General features: G+C 37.5%; 1 protein-coding gene across 1 annotated transcript; it reads right to left on the bottom strand.

Annotated features, from left to right (window-relative positions):
- Nucleotides 1-6,701: 6,701 nt before the first annotated feature.
- On the bottom strand, nucleotides 6,702-17,229 carry PGBD2 (piggyBac transposable element derived 2). Its single transcript, XM_044674145.1, has 4 exons — nucleotides 17,158-17,229; nucleotides 12,795-12,856; nucleotides 10,160-10,229; nucleotides 6,702-8,658 (listed from the first exon to the last, which is right to left on the bottom strand). Exons 3-4 carry the CDS (start codon nucleotides 10,174-10,176, stop codon nucleotides 6,900-6,902), a joined length of 1,776 nt encoding a protein of 591 aa, XP_044530080.1. The 5' UTR covers nucleotides 10,177-10,229; nucleotides 12,795-12,856; nucleotides 17,158-17,229; the 3' UTR covers nucleotides 6,702-6,899.
- Between the last annotated feature and the right edge of the window lie 9,556 nt (nucleotides 17,230-26,785).

Genomic DNA, 26,785 nt, shown 5'->3' on the forward strand with positions numbered 1-26,785 from the left:
CCTTCAATTGGGGAATGGCTGAACAAACTGTGGTATATGCGGGTGATGGAATACTATTGTGCTAAAAGGAATAACAAGCTGGAGAAGTTCCAGGCAAACTGGAGAGACCTCCGGGAACTGATGCAGAGCGAAAGAAGCAGAGCCAGAAGAACATTGTACACAGAGACTGATATACTGTGGTAAAATCGAATGTAATGGGCTTCTGTACCAGCAACAATGCAATGACCAAGGACAGCTCTGAGGGATTTATGGTAAAGATGCTACCCACATTCAGAGGAAGGACTGCAGGAGAGAAAACATATAAGAAAAGCAACTGCTTGAACGTATGGGTCGGGGTGGACATGATTGGGGATGTGGACTCGAAATTACCACACCAATGCAACTACCAACAATTTGGAAATTGGTCTTGATCAAGGACACATGACAAAACCAGTGGAAATGTGCATTGGTCATGGGTGGGGGGAGTGCAGGGGGTGAAGGGGAAAGTAGGAGCATGAATCATGTAACCATGTTAAAAATGATTATTAATAAATGTTAAAAAAAATAAATAAATGTGATCAACTGTCTTCGGTTCAATCAATTTCACCCCAAAGTTCATTCTGGATTTTCTGATGCAGTGTAGGTTTCTGCAGGCATCTTTCTCTAAACATTTCATTTTCTGGATTCAAGGAGTTAGTAAGCTTCTTTTCCTGGAATTTTTCTAAAAAAATGTTAAATCTTGGATTTTTATGAAAATATATACAATCCACCCCTGAGGAGGGTGTTGACCAACACTCGGATCAACTCGGAATACATGGTTGAGTTATGGGGTGTGTTATATTCATAATCTGGGAAGTGATGGATGCCATCTTGACTGACAGGGATGGCAGTTGGAGAGACTCGGAATGTTCCCAGGTGCCATGAGCCAGGGGCAAACATTGGTTGACCCCATGGTATATATACCCCTGATAGCCACTTTGAGGAAAGTCTCTCTGGAGGTCTCTGGACAGCAGTCTCTGGACTGGGAAATCTCTGAGTGGGTGGTAGAAGGGTGGCAGAGAGGTCTAAGAAGAAGAGGGCAGGAATAAATCTGAATATTTCCTGATAGACTATGAGAGCTAGTGCATCACCAGCACTGGTAGTGAGAAAGCTGAGAGAACAAGATCCTCAATACAGTTGCATCAATAGCTTCCTTATTCTCTGGCTTGGCCATGGCCAGGTCTGGCCAGAGGTAGTGGGAGTGAGCAAATCTCCAGCTTCCACCTGATCAATAGCCTCCAGTCCTGATTGTCAACTAGTTTATAGATAATAGATCAATAGGATCTCTAATCCCCAATCCTTGTCCTTGTTATCCTTTACCTGAATATAGATAAAGAGTATTGGACAAGTACCTTCCTAAGTGGTCTTTATATCACGGGCCTTGGGAAGGGAGTCAAATGCAGTCAGATCCTATGTTATACAAGACAAATCAATAGCCCAATACTAATCTATCCAACCCCAGGTTGGACCTGGAAAGGTTACCTATCTATCTAATCTCTCAAGGGTCCTTCCTGGGCAACTGTTAGAGAGAAAGGGATAAATTACAGCAGCACTCAAGGGTGATCAGAATTGGTGTTCCTCCATCATCTGCAGCTGAGGAAAATACAAATAGATATATCAACATCATTGTACATCTATACATCTTCCTTTGGACCCCTTTTATTTATAACAGGTGTATGAGTCAATTATCAAAAGAAAAACCAAAATCATAAAAAGAAAAACAAATAGAAGAAAAATTAAACTTTGGGAGAACGAAAAAATTCAAAATCAGAATCAAAATATCAAAAATCTATGTATATAAAAATTTCTGAGTAAATGAGAATAAATTCATTGTATTAAGGCCCAATTAAAGTATTTTCTGTCAGTACCGAGCTCCAAAGAGATGCGGAATGGTACACTTGAGCAGTCTGAGAAAACAGAAACCTCAAGTTCACCTTCCAGGCATGGGAATCATTTGGAACAGAGGCCAGGGCCTGAAACAGTCTGTACATTGTCTAATCCAGGCAGCTCGAGAGACTCCAAACTCCTTTTCCAAAAGGAGCTGGGTGTGAAGCCACATGAGCCGCTTTCTTTCCTCTTTGACATCATGCACCATCACAAAGAGGGGAGCAGTAAAACAAAGCTCAAGCCTGTGAGCAAGGCAGCTGAATCTCCCAAAGTGCCTGAGAGCCAGCCTAGGACCAGGAACAATATGGAACCCAAAGTGAAGGCAGTAGAACTCACCTCCTCTGCTGAGCAGAGAAAAGAGGAGAAAAAAGTCAACAGTAACAACAATAACAGAAAGCAACTGAATCATGTCAAAGAAGAAAAATCGCTGCCAATCCTAATTGAATTGCCTTCTCCAAATGAGCAGCCCCCAAACAACAAATTGGTATTGGCAGATTCTCCACAGCCGAAGGGCAAGAACAAGAAAAATAAGAAGAAAAAAGGAGACAAAGTCAACAATTCAATTGATGATGTATTTCTGCCCAAAGATATTGATCTAGACAGTGTGGATATGGATGAGACTGAGAGGGAAGTGGAGTATTTTAAAAGGTTCTGCTTGGATTCTGCAAGACTGACAAGGCAAAGACTTTCCATCAACTGGTCCAATTTTAGTTTGAAAAAAAAAAACGACCTTTGCTGCCCACTGAATGGAGACAGTCTCAGGAGGAAGCCCTACAGGAGCCCAGGAGACCACCCCTGCCCTGCCCTCCTACTGCGAGTGCTGAGAGTTTCTCGGGTCTGAGCCAGTGCTGCCTTGCCTTGTCCCCAGTGCTGGGTGGGTCTACTTTGAACCCCGTCGGTCTGAGAATTTTTGCGGCCTGAGAAATCGCCACTTTCTACCTGAATTTGTTAGCTTGTGTGCTTGTAGTTTGTGAGTGAGGTTTATTTGATTGTAGTTGTACGCTGTGGGAATTGGAACAATAGCTTTTTTCCAATTCCTCCGGATTGCCTTGGCCTCAGAGACTATCAACTGCTTCCCAGGTTTGGGTGGAGGCCAGAACACTCCTTTGCATCATTTGCAGTGGCACCTGCCACACCCGCCCGCATCTAGCTCTGTTTTCTCATCATCCTGACATAATAAAGGATTGGACCTCTCATCCTTAGCGCTGCTTTCATCTGCTCCCGAATTACTCCCACCACGACTTCATGGAAAGGAGGCTCGTATGGGACAAGCATTTCTTGAGTTCTCTTTCACAATCTACTGTTTAAGAGTGTGCAAGTTATGCTATTTGTGTTTGATTTTTTCCCCCTGACTTGTAGCCAGCTTGTGTAAGAATACTTGCAGAACGAGAAAGTTTAAAAAAAAGAAGAAAAAAAGGAAAAAAGAACAATACTCACACTATCAAATCTGTTATAGAGTGTATAATTGTATTAACACTGAAGCCTGACTGGCTACTTTTTTAACATATTGTTAAGTAATATTAAAATCATGTCTTTCTTTTTGAAAGATGGAATACATTAGTATGGCAGAAAAAAAAATAAAGTATTTTCTGTCCCACAAGACTGTAGAACAAAATGCAGTAATATTACACTTACACATTGGCAGCCAGGACTACAGGAAGATGCTATTCTATAAGAGAGAAAAAAGGACTAGATTTTCATGTGAAAGGGAAGTGTCATTCCCTATTCTGAAGGTCTGCATCTGACATATGTCAACCACAACCTCAAATCTCAAACAAGTCCTCTGACTTGGCACAGATTCTCATCAATCCCACCAGGACTGGTTTGGTCTTCTTGACCTTGTGCTCATAGACACTATGCAGATTGCTCATTGTGCTCTCCTTGGCACTGCAGTGGCTCTTTTGTTCTCTTTCCCTTTTAACCCCAAATTATTGTAATTTATAAGTTGGTTATGCTTACAAGATCCATTGGGGAGATTAGTCTTCCAAAGGATCTCGGGGGGGGGATTGTATAATTAGAATCTGTTACCCTAAAAACTACGATCCCCAGCAAAACCACAATACTGGCTAAGAAATAGAATGGTGGATCAATGGAATACATCAGATTCACAATATACAGGGGTAAATGACCTTGGCCATCTAGTGTTTGATAAACCCAAACTTTCGCCAGCTTTTGGGATAAGAACTCACTATTCAACAAAAGCTGCTGGGAAAACTGGAAAACAGTATGGCAGAAAGTAGGTATAGACCTATAGCCCCTAGTAGAGAGGGTAGGCCCCAGTAAAATCACAGGCATAATTTAGATAGTCAAACACAGAGCCTAGGCATCACACAAGGCTCCCAAACCTCTTTTCCACACTTCCTTGCACAATGTTCTTCCAAGAAATTACTAATGCATGAATTCTTTGAGAAGCTTGGTTAGATGGTTACACACTGACATATTGAATTATCACCTATAGAAAACTCTGTTTGGAGCCACTGAGGTAATCAAAATCCATTGTCTCCATCCTGTAAATCATTGACTTCCATTGTGAGTGATCTAATCCCTCTGCTTGATTCAAACCTTCTATAAGTATCTACCTGAAATCAATAAACTTTGTCACTGATCAGCAAGAAGCCTTTGAGTTTGTCTATAAATCTGTTTGTGACCCTCCCGATCCCAACCTCATTCCTCTTATCCCATTCTGTGACCCACAAGTAACTTGACGAGCTGGTCTTATCATAGACCAGTATCTCACACCTTTTAAGGTCAAAATGATTAGACATAAAGGATAGGTGATATCATGAGTAAATTATGTAGTTTACCTATCAAATCTATGGAGAAAGGAAGAATTTATGATCAAACAAGAGACAGAGAACATAATGAGTTATAAAACAAATTATTTTGATTATATTAAATCAAAAAGGTGTTGTACAAACAAAATCAATGTAACCAAAGGGAAACAACTGGGGGAAAAATTGCAGCAAATCTCTCCAAAAAAAGTCCCATTTCTCATATATAGAGAACAAAGTCAAATTTATAAGAATATAAGTCGGGGGCAGCTGGGTAGCTCAGTGGAGTGAGAGTCAGGCCTAGAGACAGGAGGTCCTAGGTTCAAACCCGGCCTCAGCCACTTCCCAGCTGTGTGACCCTGGGCAAGTCACTTGACCCCCATTGCCCACCCTTACCACTCTTCCACCTATGAGACAATACACCGAAGTACAAGGGTTTAAAAAAAAAAAAAGAATATAAGTCATCTTCCAATTGACAAATAATCAAAGGATATGCACATGTACTTTTCAGATGAAGAAATCAAAGCTATCAATTATCATATGAAAAAAAGTTATAAATAATTCTTGATTAGAAAAATGCAAATTAAATCAACTCAAGTACCACCTCATATCTAGCCAATATGGCCAATATGACAGTAAAGTGATAAATGTTGGAGAGAATGTGGCACAATTGGGATATTAATGCACTGTTAGGGGAATTGTGAACTGATCCAACCATTCTCAAGGACAATTTGGAACTATGACTAAAGGACTATTATAATAATACCACTACTAGGTCTGTATTCCAAAAAAAAAAAAATTTTAAGGGAAAAGGAACTACTTGTACAAAAACATTTACAGCAGCATTTTTTGTGGCGGAAAGAACTAGAAATTGAGGGGATGTCCATCAACTGAGGAATGGCTGACCAAATTGTCATACAAGATGGTGATGGAATACTATTGTGCTGTAAGAAATGATGAACAGGATGATTTTGGAAAAAGTAGAAAAAACTTACATGAATGATGCAGAGTCAAATAAGTAGAACTAGGAGAACATAGTACATAGCAATAGCAATATGATCAACTGTGAAAGATGCTACTTTCAGCTACTCTCAGCAATACAATGATCCAGAACAATTCTGAAAGACTTATGACAACAAATGCTATCCACTTCCAGAGAATGCAGATCAAAGTATATAAATTTTTTTATTTGAGTTTGTGTTTTTATTTTGGGGTTTTGATTTTGTATGAGTATTCTTACAATGACCAATATGGAAATACATTTTGCATAATACTTGTATAGCCTAAATTGCTTACCATCTCCTAAACATGTGAAAAATTATTTTATGTAATTGGAAGAAAAAATTTTAAAAAATGAATTTTGTGACTCTGAGAACAGAATTATTAGTGCCTTCCCTCTCAAACTACCTGGTATTTTAATTATTGTGTTTTTATTTTTATCATCTTTATATTGCTTTCATAAAGTCAGAAGGACCCCAATTCATATCTGATCTCAGACACGAGCTGGGACCCTTATCATTTATTTCCTCAACAACTGTAAAATGGTGAACATAATAGCATCTCCTTCAAAGGGTTGTTGTGATGAGAAATTTGTAAAGTACCTAGCACAATGCATGGCACAAAGTAGGTTCTTAATAAATGCTTGTTCCTTTCTTTATGTTGTCTTCTCCCATAATATAACCTTCTTGAGAAAAGTATTATTATTAATTTCTTTTGTATTTGTATCTTCAGGGTCTAAAACAGTGCCTAGTATATTCTAGTTTCTAATGCTTGTTGACTGATTATTTATTTCTGGTTACTGCCTCCTCACTGGCACCAAGCATATGCAAAAAATATATATAAGTAAATAAAGGGGATGGAAAAGCACAGAAACAACAATGGTTCAGTAGCATATGTTTAAAAAACTAAACATCAACCCTTTTTTTTTTTTTACTATATTTAGGTACAAGACACTAAGAGACCAAAAATGGGATTTTATTTGAGAAAAAAAGTAAATAATGAAATGAAGGGAAAGAGAACAAATAATGCAAAAACAAACTATCAGAAAATCAAGTTCAAAAACATTTTTTAGTACATAACAGAAATGTTTCCCTAACTACTATACAGAATTGATTACTACATAGTAACTGAAATTAACTTTTGGATGTAAAATTAGTAAACTTTAAAATGTTACACTCTTTTAGACTGTAAACCATTGTTTTTCTCTTTAATGCATGTCCATAATTATTTTATATGATATTCTCTGAAACATTTTGCATGAACACCTTTCTGACATTTTTCACATCTGGTATTTGTTTGAGAATGACAAAGTGCACATCGAGTTCGCTTATCTTGATGAATGATCCAGTGACCAATCATGTCAAATCTGCTTTCTGTTTCTAAACGTCTACTCCTTCTTCCTTGGGATGATGTATCAGCATTGCTTTCCAAATAAACACAGGCAACATATCGTCTGAAAGCTAAAAGATCAACCTGGGTCTCTTCACTACAGATTCTATGTAGCTGCCATGCATTATTTAGAGCCACATCAATAATGTAACCTATAAAGCTAGAATACCATTTCATTCCTCTAATTTTCACCTTATATTTGGCAATATTTTGGTCCATTCGGGCAACACCTCCCATCTTCTCATTGTATAGCCTCACCAATGATGGTTGATGTACCTGAGTTCTGGTTTTGGATGCATTTGAATAACGATTTGTTAGTTTTACAGGTTCTATTCCGACTGCATTGGAACATACATCAATAACATTGCTATCATGCCAACGGCACACAATGATTTCCTCACTTTCATCTACTTTGTAATCAAATGAGCCTTTTTTCATTTTTTTAAAGTCTTTGGGATCTTTGAGTGGACATCTCTCAGTCATGTAGTCATGGACAGTTCCTGTGGCCTTAACTCCCTTTTCCCTCAAAATGGACATTAATTTGACACTTGTAAAAACTTTGTCAAAAAAAATGTGGTATGGTAGACAGCCTCTTGCCTGAAGTGCATCTACAAATTTTATCACCATACTTCCTCCTAAATCTATATCCTTTTCTGGTTTTGTGTATAATGTTCCCTGAGAGGGTTCAAACCAGACCAAGTATCCTCTGCTAGTTGTTCCACACCAAATCTTGTAACCAAATCGAATGAGTTTTCCCTTGTGCAACTGCTTAGATCCACGATGTCCAAAATATTCACACATGGATTCACCAAAGCTATAGTATTCCTCTAGTGGAGCATGCTTTTGAAAATTCTGATTCATCAAAATTATGAGAGGTCTTACCTTTGCAAATCTATCACTGTCATCGAGTTCATTATTATCAGCAAAGTGTAGGTATGAAAATATTAATTCAAACCTGTCCCTTCTAATTGCATCAGCAACAAGGTGATGATGTGAATCAGGAGATGTTTCCCAAAACATTCTCCTCCTTGGATAAGAAATATAACCACTCAAAATCAGTATACCCAAAACGCACTTTAATTCTTGGGCTGTAAGACCCAAGTCGACGTTTTTCTGCCAAGCATAACGATTAGTTTCATTGACAATGAAGTTAATTGTTCCTTCATCAAAGAACAATTCAAAGAGTCCAACCGGGCTCAATTCCTGGCTCTTAAGATACTCAATATGAGGATCTGATGCAGACCAACTTACAAAGTTAGGTCTAATGTCTCTTTTAGTCCAAACCCTCCTTCGTTCAGGAATTTTCTTCTGTTTCTTTCTTGCCGGTTGTAGCTCAAGTTCTTCATTGTCCTCCCCAGTATCAGAGCCTTCTGACACCACAGCAGCATGTAATATACTTCCAGGCAAGTTCCCTCCTTTATGTCCATCTTCACTTCCCGAGTCCTCATCAGTGAAGTCCCCTGCAGCATTATCAGGTGGTGAGATAAATATAATTTCTTTCTCTTTTGTGGACTCATCTTCTTCCAGAGAATTCAGAACTTCAAGCAGCTTAGCAGATCTTATTTTAGGGCTAAGCAATTTTCCAGCTGCATCTCTTCTGAAAGTACAGAACACAAAAGGAAGGGAAAACTCTGGATTAGATTGTCCTTAGATGCCTGCTATTATTTTTAAAGATATTAGAAAGAAAAAAGTGCTTTCCAAATTTTCATTTAGGCATGCAGGAATAGGAAGATAGAAGAAAATGATGAATAACTGCAGACTTCATAAAATTTTAGATCAAAGAGGTACTTTAATGATTATCCAGTTTATTCTTTTCCTTTTGCAGATGAGAAAACTAATGCCTGGATGGGTTAAATGAATTACTGAGGGTCACACAACTAATGAACAGCAGAATTAGGTATAGAATACAAGTCTAATTCCCAATTCAGTGCCTATTCTACTATACAACACTGGCTGCTTTAAGTCTACAGAATTAACAAACCAAACCCAAATGCTAATTTCTAAAACCTAATATAAGGAAAATCAGTATGACTTAAGCAAGTCCTTGGAAGCCCTAGGCAGTTTTTCTAATAACACCCCCCAAAAAATAAATATTATCTTTTTTAGATACAGAATTGGTGGCACTCCGTGATGCCCTACAATATTAATTTTCTCTGTTTCTATCCTTTTTCCTCTTTCTCATTTCCTTTATTTTTATCTTCCTTTCTTCCCATTTCTGATTTCTTGGCACTGCTTAATTATACTAGTAGCCTTTTAGGCTTTTATTCTCAAAATTAAAATTAAATTTTTTGTTCTGGAGTTGCCCCGCAAAGATTTGGAAATTGAGGGGTTGTCCATCAGTTGGGAAATGGCTGAACAAGTTATGGCATGTGATATATTGTAATATATGTATTATGGTATTTGGTATATTGTAATGGAATACTATTGTGGTATAAGAAATGATGTGCAGCAGGATTATTTTCAGATAAACCTGGAAAGACTTACATCAACTGCAAAACCAGAAGAATATTGTATAAAGTAACAGCAACATTTCCTGTTGAACAATTGTGAATGACCTAATCATTCTCAGGAATACAGTGATCCAGGACAATTCCAGAAACTCATAACGAAAAAGGTCATCTACCTCCAGAGAAAGAATTGATGGAGTCTGAATGCAGACCAAAACATACTATACTCTCTTCTTTTTTCTTTTGAGACCTCTTCCATAAAGTGACTAATATGGAAAAATGTATTACATGACTGATCTTTATCAGATTGCTTACCATTTCAGGGAGGGAGGGGAGTGGGAAGGAATGAGAGAGGAAAAGTAGGACAGAGGGAGAGTATTTGGAACTCAAAATATATTTTTAATGTTAATAATTGTTTGCAATATAATTGGGGAAAAAATAAAATACTATTTTTTTAAGTTGCTCAGGGAACTAAGACATTAAGTGACTGACTTGCCTATAGTCATACCACCAGTACATTCAGAAACAGAACCCGGGGCTGACTCCAAAGTCAACTCTCTATCCTTTTTATCATACGGCCCCTTTCTCTCAATTATATTGAGAAAGTAAATATTATCAGATAATCCTGAACAGAATGGCAATTCCTACCTTGAGGTTGATGCCATAGTAAATTGGGGAAAATAGATCTTTCTTCACATTCAAAAGTGCAAGTTTCTCTCTACAACAATAAAAAGTGGTGTTTTTGAAAACTGAATTTTAATTCAGGCATTTTCCTAAAAGATAAACACAAACTTTAGACAATTTATTCTAGAAATAAAAGTTTTTAATTCAAGTCTTCTTTTATAAAATGATTTTTCCCATTCATCCAATAGATAACACTTACCACCTACAAAGTACCATGCTAAGGAAAATAAATCTTTGTTTCACAAATAAAAATTTTTAAATTATTAGGAAATAAAAGAAGTAGTCTTTTAACAGAAAGATGCTAAAATAGTCTTAGGAATACCATTGCTGTTTTAAAAGGTATTTTGTTTTCAAGCAGGACTTGAAAATACACTCAAGCATCTCACCTCAGGAAATGATTAAGGAAAAAATAAACAAAATTAAGAAGAATGAGCACTAAGTGAGTAAGAGATAACAAGATCTCCAGGAGAGTAATGAAACAGGAAACAGAATCTTGGATGCATTTGGATAAATTATCATCTAACCTCTGCTTGAAAACTTTGAGTACGAAGAAGAAAAGTACTTCCTGCTCCAATTCTGGATAATTTAAGGTATTAGAAAGCTATTTGAAATCGGTTGTAATGTTTCTCTATGACTTCCATTCATTGGTATTAGATCTACACAGTGGAACATAACAAGCTAACTACTCCCTCCTCTATACAACTGTAAATAAGGGGAAAAAATAAGTAAATATTTATAATTTTTAATGTGCCTGCATCTGAGCTGTTTGGATCAGTGAAAGCATGCATAAAATCTAAAGGAGGAATTCATAGAGATGACATAGGTAAGGCAATTCTCTCCAGAAAGTAAGCAATTAATACAAAGTTTCATATGTGTCCATGTTCACCAAAATGACTCTGTAGAATAATTTAAAGCCTAGGGAAAAACTCTTTTGGAAAGCCAGTTCTTACCCTCAGATGCCAGAATATAAAAATGGATTCTAAGAATACCAATGGACTAGGCTATGTAAATTGAACTCAAGTAGACAATATAGACTGATCCTTCCTTCATCCAACCCAGACTAGACTGATCTGGGTGACCGAGGACAACCTCTAGAAGAAGTTCAGTCAAGATGAGGAGAAAAGTCAAACAAATGTAGTCCTAGTTCAGATACTGCATCAAAAACAAAAAGTTAACTATTAGAATGTATATAACTATGTAACTTTTCTTTTTACCAATTTAATTCCAATATAGAGGAAGTCCCAAAAGTCTTAGGGTAGTTTTAAGTTTTAATAGCTTAAAAAAGTGGGGGAATGCTACTTAATTAAGTTTTAATCACTTAAAACTACACTAAGACTTTGGGGATGTCCTATATTTTGCTGTTAGTAGTATATTCCTTAAAAAAAAAAAAAAAAGGGTTTTTTAATTTCAGGGATCAGGAGATTGAAGTGTCCCTTTCCAAAAGCAAAGTTGGCTATGGTAAGGAATGGTAGCAGCAAGAAACTTTTTGGTAAGGGTTGTAAGCAAAGCAATTCTTTTTTCCTCCTTCAATTGATTTCCCCTCTCACTACCTAAAGATCTTCCTGTCTCTTCAAACTTCTCAAACCTACCTCAACCACTGATAAATCCTATAAGTTGAGGACCCCAGCACTTACTTAACAGGGAAAACCTGAGGTCATTCAAGGCAAATACTATCTTTTCTTCAACTCAAACTCTTTGGACATCATCCCTGCAACTGCAGTGTCTGATAACTGGGAGGTCCTTTACCTTCCTGGTTCCTTCCTATAATGCCTCATTTAATCTTCAATTTTTCCCTATTAGTTCCTTCCCTACTAAGTTGTTTAATCCATTTGTCTCAGTTTCCTTAACTGTAAAATGGAAATAAGGATCAAATGAAATAATATTTGTAAAGCACTTACATTTAGCAAAGTGCCTGTTCACAGTACATGCCATATGAATCTACTATTACCATTACTATTATTGCTACTTTCAAATATGTACAGTCTCCCCTACTCTTAATAATTTTTCACTATCCCTTCAAGTCATATTTCTAGCTCTCTTTCCTCCTTTTCTCACCCAAACTCCTAGAAAAAAGCTATCTCTCTGTGACACTCTCATTTCCCAAAGATTATGTGGCAATATTATCCTATTTGTCCTGTCCCATCTTCTTCCCCTGGCCCATCTTTCTTGTGTCATTTCAAGAGAGAATAATAAAGGGCTCTGATCTTGGCTCTCTTTGCTTCTCCTTGTACATTTTTGCCTACCATGTCTAACCTCTATATAGATACCTCCAAAATATATATTCTCAGTTCAAATCTCTCTACTAGTTTCTAGTCCTATATGTCCAAATGCCTGCTATGCATTTATACCTAAATATCCTGATATCAACAGCATCTTCAGATTATAGAATTCAAAGGATTCAGAGCTGCAAAAGTATTTCAGTCATCAACTTGTCCAAAAACCTTCATTTTACACTGTTCAACTCAAACAATTATTAAGTACTTAAGTTCAAGAAACTGTACTGGGAGCTTAGAATAAATAAATAAGCAGAAAAACAAACAAACAACCAAATAAATAAATGAATGAATAAATAGGTGGCCCATGCCCTCAAGGACCTTACCTTTGTGGAAAAGCTTGTAAGAAAAGACTTCCAAAGTCCATTCCAGCTCCATATCTATGATCCTAGTAGGAAAAGAATAGGATTTGGAGTTAGACCTATATTGAAATTCCAGCTCCAAAACGTTCTTATCCCATTACCATGGGTAAATCATTTAACTAAGTTTAAAAAAAAGGGGGGGGGGGGCAGCAGCAGCTGGGAAGCTCAATGGATTGAGAGCCAGGCCTAGAGATGGGAGGTCCTAGGTTCAAATCTGGCCTCAGACACATCCCAGCTGTGTGACCCTGGGCAAGTCACTTAACCCTCTTGCCTAACCCTTACAGCTCTTCTGCCTTGGAGCCAATACATAGTATTGACTTCAAGATGGAAGGTAAGGGTTTAAAAAAAAAAAGGATATTCATACTATATCAAGACCTTAGTGGGAAAGTGCTTTATTAATCTTAAAACACTATTTAATTTAATCCACAACAGGATACAGTAAGTACACACATAAAAAATAACCTAAAGTAATCTGAAAGGAAAAACACTAGGTCATTAGGATGGAGGCAGCAGAGTCATGGAAAGCTTCATGGAATTAGTCTTATCACTGAATCTTCAAAGAACTTCAAAATTCTAACAGATGGAAATGGGGAAATGGTTTGTCCAAAGGTAAAGCTGGGAATGCAATGCTGAGTTCAGAATCTCACAGTTTGGCTACAAAATAAAAATATACAAAGAGAAATAGAGTGAAATAAGGCTGTTAACATAAGTGAGAAGAAGGCTGTGGAGGAACAAAAAGCTTTTGGCAGCTGTATGAAGGATAAATTGGAGGAGGGAAATTAAGAAGAGCTATTAGTAAGCTATTATAATACTGTAGGCAAGAGGTGAGGATCTGAACTAGGGTGGCTAGTATGTGAATGAAGTAATAATAATGGGCACAATAGATGTTGTAGGGGTCAAAGTTACAGAATTTTGGATATGATTAGATATGAAAATTAAGAAATTTTGAAGAACCAAGAATGATTCTAGGCTTGTATTTAGGAATAAAGATGATTAATTCCAGTTTGAATATGTTGAGTTTGTGAGGCTGACAAAATATCTACATGGAGATATCAGTAGGCAGTGACTGATATGGAATTAAAAAGAAAAGATAATTCAGAATGGTCCCACATTTAGCCAACAGGAAATAAATTAATATCTAGAAAAGAAAGCAAATTAGAAGTACACTGGTGAACAAATGAACATGGACAAAGCACAACAAATGTTTATTAACATACAATAAAAATCACAACTTTTATATATATATATATATTTTAACATTTACCTTCCATCTTAGAATCAATACTGTGTATTGTTTCTAAGGCAGAAGAGCAGTTAAGAGCTAAGCAACGGGGGTTAAGTGACTTGCCTAGGATCACACAGCTAGGATATGTCTGAGGCCAGATTTGAACCCAGGACCTCCTGTCTCTGGGCCTGGCTCTCAATCCAATGAGCCACCTAGCTGTCCCCAACAACTTTTTCATATCTTTAAAAAACTTTTACTACGTATTCTTTTTTTACAAATCATGTTTTATACAATTTTGCAATGAGTTCATATATCCTTTAATTCTTCATGAAGAAACTATGTACCATTTCTGATGTTGAACCATTTGATAGTAACCATGACTCTGGCAGCAAGAACCTTCTTCCATGTCATAAGTGATGGTAAAGGTGGTAGTTCCTCGATATGTACTAATAGTAGGTAATATTTTTATAGTGCTTTAAGGTATGTAAAGCACTTTATGTATTTCGTTGGATTTAATATATAAACATATTTACCAAAGTTTATCATTCCCTCGATTATGGGTTTGACTCAATTTTTAACAATGATATTATAGTCTTGAATTAAAATGTGAGCTTCATCAATAAAAATTACCTAATTCCGATCATCAGGGCTCTAGTCTTTGTACTGTCTCACCCATGAAATTTTTCCTTTATAGTAATGGTTAGGAGTTGTTTTTTTTTTTAAGTAGTTTTATTTCTGTTCTTCCGAACCTCAAGAAATCAATCAACTCCTTCAGCTGCCAGTTTCCTCTGAGAGTCTGCAGTCGTTTTATAAGAATTAATTAAGCTGTTTGTAGTAAACAGTTTTTCACTTCTTGGAATTGTTTTTTACTTTCAACCACACTTTCCTTTGAAATCTGGTGTGCTTTGATAATACTTAAAATAACTGACTCTTTCAAACCAACAATAGTTTTAACAGTCACTGAAGTATACTTTTTAAGAGTTAGACTTTATGCACATTTCCTTGGAGTACTATTTTTTAAACCACAGAATTAAAAAACACAACATAAGAGAGCAAAGAAAACATGTGAATGGCATGAAATCCAGTCACCTAACATAAAATGGACTAAAAGAGGGAAAACCAGCTCAGTAGCTAAGGTCAAATGCTTGAGGTCAGCCTAAATATCAATAAAAACACACACTGTGATCATTACTATCACAAAATTAAGTCATATCAAAATTACCAATTGTCCCAAGTAATTTGCCCATAATTACAGATAGAACTAGCAGGTAGTAGTGACATGGAAGCCAATTAAGAGAGTATCCAATGGGAAATGGTAGTCAGTGTCAGTGATTAATTCATATTAGTCCTGGAGTATTAGGAACAAGAAAAAGTCCTCAAATTTAGCAGTTAAGTCATTACTTCCTCTGCAAAATTGTAAGAGTTTAAAAAAAAAGCGCATCTATCTATAAGGAATGAAATACTACCCAAAATGAGTGACATCACTATCTAATTTTAAATTAAGAATTTTTTTTTACATCATCAATAATAGCTTTCCTTCCCCACACACACTCAATTTTCCATAATTTTACTAAGAAAAAGAGAAATGTCTATCCATTTTTCTATGTGGGAAAAAGGTTACATAACAGCCTTTTCCTAATAATAAAGAAATAAAACAGCTTAAATATGTGTAAAAGGCAGGTGGCAGTATGATGGAAAAATATATTTTTATTGTTCGGTAGTTTTTTTGCAGTACTTTCTAAACTACTAAGAATTTACACTTAAAAGGATTGAAGGACTAAGCACTGAAAGAACTTTATTTATAATATTTTTAACCTCTTAATTCTACAGATGAGGAAATGAGATTTGAGAGGTTAAGTAACTTATTCAAGGTCATAGCAGAAGTAAATGCACGCCTGGGTTTCTAATCCAAGCACTGACTTCAAAACCAACACTCTTTCCAGTATACCACACTGTGAGGGAATATGAGCAGAAGGAGAACAAAGTGAGAACTTGGAGAATAATATATAAATAATTTTATAGAGAAAAACTTTGAAAGACTTTACAACTCTGCTCCTGATCAATGCAACGATAAATTATGAATCCAAAAGAATGAAGATGAAACATGCCACTCACTTCCAGACAGAAAACTAATCAACTTCAAATGTCTTAGACATACATTTTTGGATAAGGCTAAAGTGGGTGTTTGTTTTGTTGACTATACAACTAAATACTTATCCGGGGGTTCGTTTTGTTTTTAAATTTGCTCAGGGAGTAGCGGATGAGATTGTTTTTTAGTTGAAAAGATAAAAATAATAAACTTTCAAAAATCAAGTCCAAGCATTAATAAAATCCTTTAGAGGCACAGATCAAACTCATCTTCCTCAAGTATCATCCCAAACAAATAAAGAACTCAAATAAATAAACAATTTAGAATTCAATCACACAAAGTTCTATTTTTCATCTTTCTATTAACACATCTCCGCCCCCACCAACCACACCTTTTAAAGCAATTCACGTCTGCAAGGCCAAATTGCAGCTGCTCCTCAGCTCAACCCCTTCAAGTAGCCCTTGAAGGGCACCCGCAAGCAAAGACTTTTTTGGACGCATCAGTCCCACGTGGTTCATTTCTCCGCCCCTTTGGCTGGTCTCAAGGCTTTTCCCTCCATTTCGGGCAGGGACCAAGACGAGTTTGAGGGAGGTGGGAATTGCGGGCGTCGTGGCCTCTGGGCTGTGACTTCCCCTGTTCCACTTTAGGCCGCAGACCCAAATTCTAGGCCGGCCTGGATCGGGCCGTAAACTTAATCTCGAGGCAGGGCAGGGGCAGGGGCAAGTCCTGTTCCTCTCGGGCAGTCCTGGTCCAGTGAGCGAACTAGTCAGGGTAGCAGAGACTAGGGTCCCCAGTAGTCCTACGGAGCCAGCAGCTGGGAAAACACGCCGTCATCACGAAAGCCTGACCAGGTCCTCCGACATCCCCTCCCCTACTATCACTAAGAGGGGATCTCGGGAAGCCACTACCTCGAGAAGAGCCGGGAAGATGGGGTCGGCAGGATGAATGAACATCTTAGTAAAGAAGAACATCTTAGTAAAGAAGCAGACTCAGGAATCATAAATGACGCCTACCTGAGGGGAAGGGGGACGCTGGAGGAAAGTGGGGCCCTTCCGCGGCCACCGCTCAGACTTCGAGCGGAGCCCAGCTCCGACAGCCCGCTGCGGGGTGCCAGGTATGTGGGAGTCTAGAGAGAAAGGAATTCGGACCTGCGCAAACGCCACCGTCTCGTATGCGCAACCTCCGACACCAGAGCAGTTAGACCGAGTTCTTTCAGGAGGCCCCGCCCCTTCCCGGTAGCTTGGCTTGGTTTCCGGGTAACCCCGCCAGTAGGGTTTTGGGGATTACAGGTTGGAGCTTGTTGGTTAAGGAAAGGGTGCAGCTAGTCCTCTTGATGTAATGCGTTTCCTGCCCAAGCCATCCCGTTGTTTTCCCTCTATGACCTCATACTATAATCTGTGCCCTGTTGCCGTCAGTAACGAAGGCGAGTCGTGCTTGGACCTCTGCACTGCGGCCAGCGAATTGCTCCATTAAATGTTCCATCCCTCTATGACCAGCGCTCAGCTACCGACATTCCTTTATGCAGCTAGAAGGCCTGGGGATGGCGTAGGGATAGAGTCCTGGACCTTCAAGTTACAAAGAATCGGAGCAATCAAAAGAAAAGAGAGGGAAAAAAAAAGATAAAAGTGTCCATGCAAAATAATGGAGACAGGGTGCTATATGAATGAAGGGGAAAGTAGGTGAAAAAGTAGGAAGACAATTATAACCGATATAAAGTAAAATAAATTCAATAAACATTTATTAAGTGCCACTGTATATAAGATATTGTACGAAATGCTGGGGGTACAAAGAAAGGCAAAAAGCAGACCTTGCTTTCAAGGAACTCAAAACCTAACGGGGGAGACAACATGTAAGCAAAGATATATACAAGGAAAATTAGAGATAATTTCTGGGGGATGCCTCTCAAAGGTTTCTTGTTAAAGGTAGGACTTTAGCTGAGTCTTAAAGAAAGCTAGAGAAGACTAGTGACAGAGGTGAGAAGTGAGAGAATTCCAGGCATCAGAGATAACCAGTAAAAATGTCCAAAGTCTGGAAATGGAATGTCATATTTGAGGAACTAGGAGGCCAGTGTCGCTAGATCCAAGAGTACTTTGGGGAGATGTAAGGTTAAAGAAGACTGAAAAAATAGAAAAGGATCAGGTTATGAATGGCTTTAAAAGTCAAACAGGGTTTTATGTTTGATTCTGGGGATGATAGGGAGAGTCTGGAGTGTTTTAAATGGAGGTGGAGAAGGGTTGATAATGATGAGACTTGTATTTTAGGATGATCAGTTTGACAACTGAATGGTCATTTGATGTGGTGAGTCCAACAAGAGGTAATGAGGGTTTTTACAAGAGTGAACTCAGTGTCATAGATTGCCAGCCTGAATGACTCTGAGAATAGTGATCCTCTCAACAGTAACTGGGAAGTTAGGAGGGAAGATTTAGGAAGAAAGATGATTAGGATGTTTGGGACATCCAGTTGTTAGAGATATAAGAATGAGTGACAAGAGAGAAGTTAGAGTTGGATAAGTAGATCCCAATATCATCTGCCTAGGCATGAAAGTTGAACTGATGAGCTTACCAAGTGAAATATTATAGAGGGAAATGAGAAGGGAGCCCAGGGGAAATCCCACAGTTAGCAAATGTGACCTGGATAAATATCCAGCAAAAGAGATTGAGGAATGGTCATAGAGATACCAAGAGAGAGCAGTGTCATGAAAACCTGGAAAAAAGAGCATAAAGGAGAAGGGGGTGACTGACAGCCTTTGGGTTGCAGAGAGGTCAAGAAGGATGAGGAATGAGAAAAAGGTTGTTGAATTTGACCATTAGATCATTAGTAACTTCGGAATTTGAATTTGAATGATGAGGCTCAAAACCAGAATGAAAAGACATTTAAGCACTTTATTGTAGATGGCCTTCTTAAGGAGTTTAGACACAAAAAGGAGAAGAGATGGAGGATTAGCTCTATTAGCGATGGATGGTTTTAGTGAGGGTTTTTTGAAGATGGGAAAGATGTTTGTAGGTAGAAAGGAAGGAGCCATTAGGGAGAAATTGAAGATAAGTAAAACTAGGGATGATGGAAGGGTTACATAAAGAGCAAGGAGAAGGACCCCTTCAAGTGAAACAAGAGTAAGGAGGAGATAGTAGAAGAAGGTACCTGAGTAATATGAAATAAAGAAGAGAAAAGAAGGTCTTCAATGAATGACCTCTATTTTTTTTTCAGCTAAAAACAAGGCAAGGTTCTCAGCTATCATCTTTCTTTGATAATTATCCAGGTATTGTTCTATATTAGTGTACCTTAGGACTCCATTTTCTTTCTGTAACCACTCTTGGTGTTCTCATTACCTATTGTGGGTTAATACTCAAACAACCACCAAGTTTTCAGATATACCTATCATCACTCCCCTGAATTGTAGTCTTGTATCACAAACTGACTTCTAGGTATTTCTATTAGATGTTCTTTCACTATTTTAGACTCAACATGTCCAAACTCCAGTCCTCATTATTTTTAATCTAAAACCTACCTCTCTTCCTAACTTCCCTATTTCTATGAAGAGTGTCACCTTTCTTTAAATCACTCAAGTTTGCAACCTCTTAGTCATATTTGATTATTAATTCTCCCTCATTTCCCATATCCAATAAATTATGAAGTCCTTCACAATTCCCTTTTCTCTGCTCATGTGTTCACTACTCTCTTGCCTAGACTACTGTAATAGGTTCCAATTAGTTTACTTGCTTAAAGTCACTTTCCTCTTTTCTCTTCCATGTAGCTTATAGAATTGACACTCTGACTATGGCTGTCCCTCAGGAAGTTCCAATTTCTCCCTATTGCCTTTAGAATTAAACACAAATTCTTCTGGGCATTTAAAACTTTTCATAGTCTTGCTCCAAGCCACCTTTTTTGTCATTAAATATTCTTCTTCTTCACATACCCTTATGTTCCAGTAAATTGGCCTACTTTTCCCCCTCTCTACTTAGCATTCTGTTTTCATGCCTTTCTACAGACTGTCCCCTATTTGTGAATGCTCTCCCTCTTCATCTGCCACTTAGAATCCATAGCTCTCTTTAAGGCTCCTCAAGAACCACCTCCTACATGATTCATTCCTAATTCTCTTCGGTTTTCCTCCATTCCTTACCACTATACTAAATGACTTCACATTTATGTTGTGTAAATTTTATGTAACCTGTTTTGAAGTACATACACTGCAGGCAGAGAGATTTAGGAAAGGAGACTAGCCTTCTTTCCTACCCAGATTCCCAAATTCCACTTTTGAATCTGACTCTAGGATTAGGGTAGGTATAAACTTTGAGTCATCCTTATCCTAACTCCCATTCTCATAGTCTTGATCCCCAGAATAAGGCTCTACTCCTCACAGCTCTAGTAGTATATCAAATCTAATATCAATTCAAGCCTCTTTTGGCATGCTTCTCCACAAGATCATCATTTAACAATCATTTAGCCAACCTGCCTTAAGTAACTTTTGTGTGAAAAAAAATTGAGAATGCTGTTCTCAGAATGAGCATTCAGCTTACCGAGGCTAGTTTGTTACCTTTTGTTGATTGAGGACTCCAGGACAAGCTTGGGAGGGAGACTGATCAAAGTCAGAAAGGGCAATAAACAGCTCAGTTGCTCCCCTTACCTGAACCTTACCCTGAACTGGGGTTGGAAACACAAGTGTTTTGGATTGTAGGTTAAGCCTATTGTGAGGAGTATGACAGGAGTGGGGAGGAGACTTGTGTTAGAAACTTGTATATATTGCTTATTTGCTGCCTAGTCAGTTAGCACTTCTTAGCCCATCTTTGAAGTGCTACTCTTTCATGAAGGGAATAAACTGCCTCTTTTTTCTTCTCTCTTCCAGTTATAGGCTTTGTTTATTTGAGTGGATGGGGACATTTGTGCTCATTTTTATCTCACACAAGTGAGTGGGGCACTTGTCATCATTTTTATCTCATACACTTTTAGAAAGGGATATTTACTAAGGTAGTACAGTTGGCACAAAACAATCCTCCAAATGTCAGTTGGTCTAACCCAAATTTACAGAAGCTTAGAAAGCACATGTGGCAAAGGAGTACTCTCTACTCCTTGTTTCTGGAAGTCTTTTTCTCTTATTTGTGGGGTACTCAAGAAGTTTCCCCTTGGTCATGGTGTGGTTTCTTTGCTAGGTTCTTTTGTAGAGCTGCAAATTTATCTAGTCTGGCCTTAGTTCCTATATCAACTATTATAGTCCCATACCCTTGTGGGAAGGATTAATTAAGTTAATTTTCTAATTGTTTATGATCTGTGCCTTATAGACTTTTCTAGAGAGCCTTTAGTACAAGGTGCTAGGGAAAACTAGAAAAAGACAATGCCTAAGTCATTAGAGAGTTTTTAGGAAATTAGGATTTAGGATTTAGGATTTAGGAATAGACTTTGTCAAAAGCAAATTAATTGACTAGCTGAACATTGCAATGTTTAACAGGGGGAAGGCCAAAGAGGAAAAGGGAGAGTATAAGGAGTATTCTATTCCCCAATCTCAATATAATGTAATCTACATGTAAGAGATGAAGAGATTTTAAATGTTCATGTTCTATGATCCTATTACTCTTTGGATCAAGAAGGAAATAGCTTATTGGTTAAGCTAACAAGCTAACCACACTTTGGGGGACTTTAAATAGATGTAATTTTAATATAAATTAGTCTTTTGTGAAGCAGTCAATTGGTGGATGACTCCAGGCTTGAGAGTACCTTGAAAAGGCAGATCCTTGCACCTATACCAGATGGCAGCAAGGAAGGAAGGGGAGGGAATGGGGGAAGCCCAGAGAGAGTATTATATCCTTCCTCCTCTTACCTCCCTTCCCCCACTATGTCATAGCTGATATTGGACCAGTAGAAGATAATGCATCCCACTAGGAGCAGAGAAAGATAAAGTCAGGACAAGCATGGACTCAGATGGAAGCATTTTAAAGGACTATGATCCTTTGTGCTGTCAACAGGAAAAATGCAGAACTACTAAAATAGTCAGAAAAACTAAGTCTTTAATCAGGAAAGAGATAGGTCCAATATAATCAGCTGTTATCACAGAGTCAAGTGCCAAAAACTACACAGAGTCAAAACCCTGGGGCTCTGGGGACAGTATTTCTGGGAGGACCAACATGCTAGAAGATTCTCCAAAGAAACAATAGAACATAGTAATCTTTTATACCTTTTGGGAACTCAGGACATCAGACATACACTGACAGGTTGTAAGCAGGCTTGGGAAAGAGGCTATAACCAGAGGCTAGGGTATCAGGGAGTGTATCCACTTCCCCATCAAGAAAAACAAAACCTTGTAAGCAAAATTAATTCCCACATTAATCATGTCCAAAAAAAAGTCTCAATTTGTATTTTGAGTCCATCACTTCTCTATCAAGAAATGGGCAATGTGTTTTCATCTCAAGTCCTCTGGAATTGTGGTTGGTACAGGACCATCATAGTGATTGGCCTAGGGATTACATTTATTCCCAAATACATAACAAACATAATTTTTCAAAGCACCTGTCTTTGCACTCTAATCCAAAGGCAATATGGGGGGGGGGGTTGAGGGGGAGGAAAGAAATAAAAATAAAATTCAGCCTTTTCTCAGAGGGAAAGTCTTGTCCCTACAGAACTTTCGGAACCTTAGGGGTTCTCCCCACAAAGATTATTCTCTCTCTGGAGCTACAGTTCCACTTCACTAACTGCCTTTTGGACATTCTATAGGCATCTTAAATTCAGTGTCTTTCCCTTCTTCCTAATTTTCCTATTACTGTCTAGGAAACCTGCATTCTCCCAGTCACATAGGCCTACAAACTCAATATCATTCTCAACTCATTCTCTCCACATATCCGATTTATCGTCAAATTTTATAATTTCCATCTTTATAACATTTCTCATATATACATATATATTTATAGTCTCTATAACTTGTCAAATCTTAATTGCTTCTACCTTCACATCTCATACACACACCTACACATATATTTATATATATATATATATAAATATAGTTTGTACATCTATCTGGTTATATAGTCTATAGATGTATGTATATATAGGGAATGGATACATCTCTGTATATAGTTATAATCTAAACAATATATAGTTAATATAACTACAGGTGAATAGATGTATGCATAAAAGAGATGTGAAGGTAGAAACATTAAGATTTAACAAAGAAGGGATAAGAGAGAGAAAAAACTCCTTCTTTTCCCTCACATGGACACTGCCCTAATGCTTATCATCCTTTTTCAAAACTATTGAAATAGCTGCCTGCAGTCTCTCCATTCTTCATTCCTTCCTCCATTCATCAGCCATAATGTTTTTCCTAAGCTACAGATCTGACCATGTCACTCCCTACTCAGTAAAGTCCAATAGGTCCCAATTACTTCCAGGATCAAATATAAAGTCTTCTGTATGTTATTAAAAGCAGAGATATGTTTACATAATGGCAGGAGCATGAAGCTCAAACTAGATTAAAATGTAATTGAGAAATATTTAACAAAATTTTTAAAAATATGTTAAAATATAGATGTGACTTTTCAAGTTACCATTTATTTTTATATGCACCATAATATAACTTGTAACATAACAATAATATATATAATTTGTTATAAATATGCTTATCCAAAGGAAACAAATTCTCATATTAGCTTTGTCCAAAAAATTTTATGTTTCATTCTTTTTTCTCCCTCTCTCTCACCTCTTCCTTCTCCTCAAGAAGGCAGGTAATATTGATATAGATTGTATATATATTATCATATGATACATATTTCTATCTTCATCCTGTTCTGAAATGTTATGAGTAAGATGAGATTAGCTAGTTATTAGGAATTAAGATGTACCTAGTAGGAAGGAGCTGGAGCTGGGAATTCCAGGTTGGAATGAAGGAGGAAGAAGTCTGCCTGTGCTCTGTGTGTGGACTCCATTAGTCGTGGGCAAAAACTGTTGCCAGCCTGGGAGACCTCAGAGCAAAGGACACCTTGCATCCTGTTTTCCCCTGGGATCCTGTGTGGTGTGGCATCTAGTAAAGGACAAGATCTACAGAGCCAAGAGGAGAGGTGTAGTTTGAGTTCTGGTGGACAGTGCTTCAAGCAAACCCTACTACTTGGTTCCTGAGACCATCCTGACTCCTGGCATCCAGAGATCATCAGTGGATTGCAGTGAGAAATCCCAAAGCCACAAAGCCCCAGCTGCACTCAAGCCTGGCAGGTTCCAGGTTTGAGGCAGAAACCCAGAGACTCCATTTATAGCTCCTTGGGCCCTGTTAGTTTAGATCACTTAGATAAGAGTAGAATAAGTCCTCCCATTGCCCTGTGGTTTTATCCCTTAGATTTTAGTATAGAAATCCTTTCCCACCTTTTTAGTATAACATAATTAAAGCTGTTAAGTCCCTTTTACCTTGCTAGCCTGTTACTATACTCTGGTCTAGTGGAAGCTGGGTGACAGTTAAGATCAACTGCCATTCCTGTGGAGATCCAGAAAAACTCTGGTCTCTTCACCCTGGTCCAGTCTCTCATAAATCCTAAAGTGTGTTCCCACAAACCCCTTAGTTTATTGTAATATCCCTGGTGACCCCATTACCTTATATTTTCTTACAGAAACAAGTACATATTGCTTACATTAGAGAAAAATTCATGGAGGAAATAAAGAATGGCATGTTTCAATTTTCATTCAGACTCTGTTCCTTCTATGGCGTTGGATATCTTTTTTCTTCATGAATATCTGGGAGTTGTCTTAGATCCTTCCCTTGTTGATAAAGTCATTCACAGGTGATCATCATACATGATTGTTGTTACTCTGTATAGTGTTCTTGTTCTGCTAACTTCATTTTGCATCACTACATATCAGTCTTTCCAGATTTTCTTGTGATCAGCTTGTCACTTCTTATGATACAATAGTATTCCATTACAAACATATACCACAACTTGTTTAGCCATTCCCCAATTAATGGCTATCTCTTCAGATTCCAGTTCTTTGCCACCACATAGAGAACTACTATAAATATTTTCAAACATATGGTTTCTTTTCCTTTTTCCTTGTTTACCTTCAGAAATAAATATAATAGTGGAATTACTGGGTCAAAAGGTATGCACAGTTTTACAACTCTTTGAGATTGCTTTCCAAGATGGTTGAGTTTACAGTTCCACTAACAATGTATGTGTCTCTATTTTTCCCCATCTCCTCCAACATTTGTCATTTTGCCCTTTTATCTCAGAGTTGTTTTGATTTTCACTTCTCTAATCAATAATGATTTAGGGCAATTTTTTCATATATTTATATATAGCTTTGGTTTTTTTCATCCAAAAATTGTCTATCCCTATCTTTTAACCATTTATCAATTGAGGAATGACTCATGTTCTCATATGTTGGACAAAGTTCTCTACATATTTTAGATATGAAACCTCTATTACATTTTAAAACTAAATCAATATGCTACCTTTTCATGTACAGATTAGTGATCCTGACTCCACCAATTTAAAGCTTTTTATAATTTGGTGACTTTCAGGGTTTCTTACACTTATCTCCTCTTCCTCCTACCCATACCCCATATACTCTACTGTCCAGATAAATGCCCTACTTTAGGGTCCTCATGCTTTCTCAAAGCCATCACCTATGCATGAAAGTTTGAAGTAGTAGTCAATTCCCTCTAAAGAATATAGCTTGCTAGTTCAGTGCAAATTAGGAAAATTAACCCAAAATATGGACTTTTCCTGGGATAATTTGAGATTTTTAGCATTTGTAGGAATCCAATGGAAAGATTCTCCACTCAGAATTCTCATTATTGGATAACCAAATTTCATATATCCCCTAGAAAAAAAGTTAGTATTTTTATTTTCAAGCGTATTCCCTTTATAATTGGACCAGTTCCCTTGATTGAGATCTTTTACTTGTTTATATGCCTATAAAATGATATCTGTTAAATTATTGCACTCATTATATTCTAAGGCACCAAACTATTTAGTTGAAAATTGCTCAAAAACATTTAAAAATTTCATTTGATTTATTATGAGGTCCTTATGGACTTTAGATCTATAGAATAACATTTGCCTGCTAGCACAGAAACCCCGAGAAATAAACACCAACAGCTTAGTCCATATTAGGACACCCACATAGGTGTCTTACCCAACCTGTTTCATTTCTTTTCAAACTGAACCTGTTGTTGAGTGACTGAAATTCCTTTATACTTCCCTTGAAGTGGGAGGAATCAATCAAGGAAATTTTGGTGTCATTTGGTATAGGGATCTATAGAAAATATATGTCAGTCCCTAAGGAAATTGACTGATACAGAGACTTGTAGCCAAATTTTGGTACCCTCTCAGTAGACAGAAAGGAACACTTAGATTTTGTCTGAGTATTCCATTTAGATGGCCTTATGAGCTAAATGAATCATGCAATAAGTTTTACTCAAGAAATTTAATTTCTTACCTGAAGATGAAGGAATGACTTCAGTCAGCCCAAGGTCTTAAATTCCTGCACAGACAGTCCCATGTTTTCTAGAAAGCTCTGTAAAGATCAAGCTCCCATATGATTTTGGAAGCTTGATTCTCTCTCTTTTTTTTCCTTAATTGCCCTTGGGTTAGGGAAGACCGTTAAAGGCACCAAGACAGGTACTTTATAAATTCTAGGGTAGCATTCATATTTGATAAAATTTGTAAAATGTTC

Source organism: Gracilinanus agilis, chromosome 4, assembly GCF_016433145.1.
Source record: "Gracilinanus agilis isolate LMUSP501 chromosome 4, AgileGrace, whole genome shotgun sequence".
Classification (NCBI taxonomy): Eukaryota; Metazoa; Chordata; class Mammalia; order Didelphimorphia; family Didelphidae; genus Gracilinanus; species Gracilinanus agilis.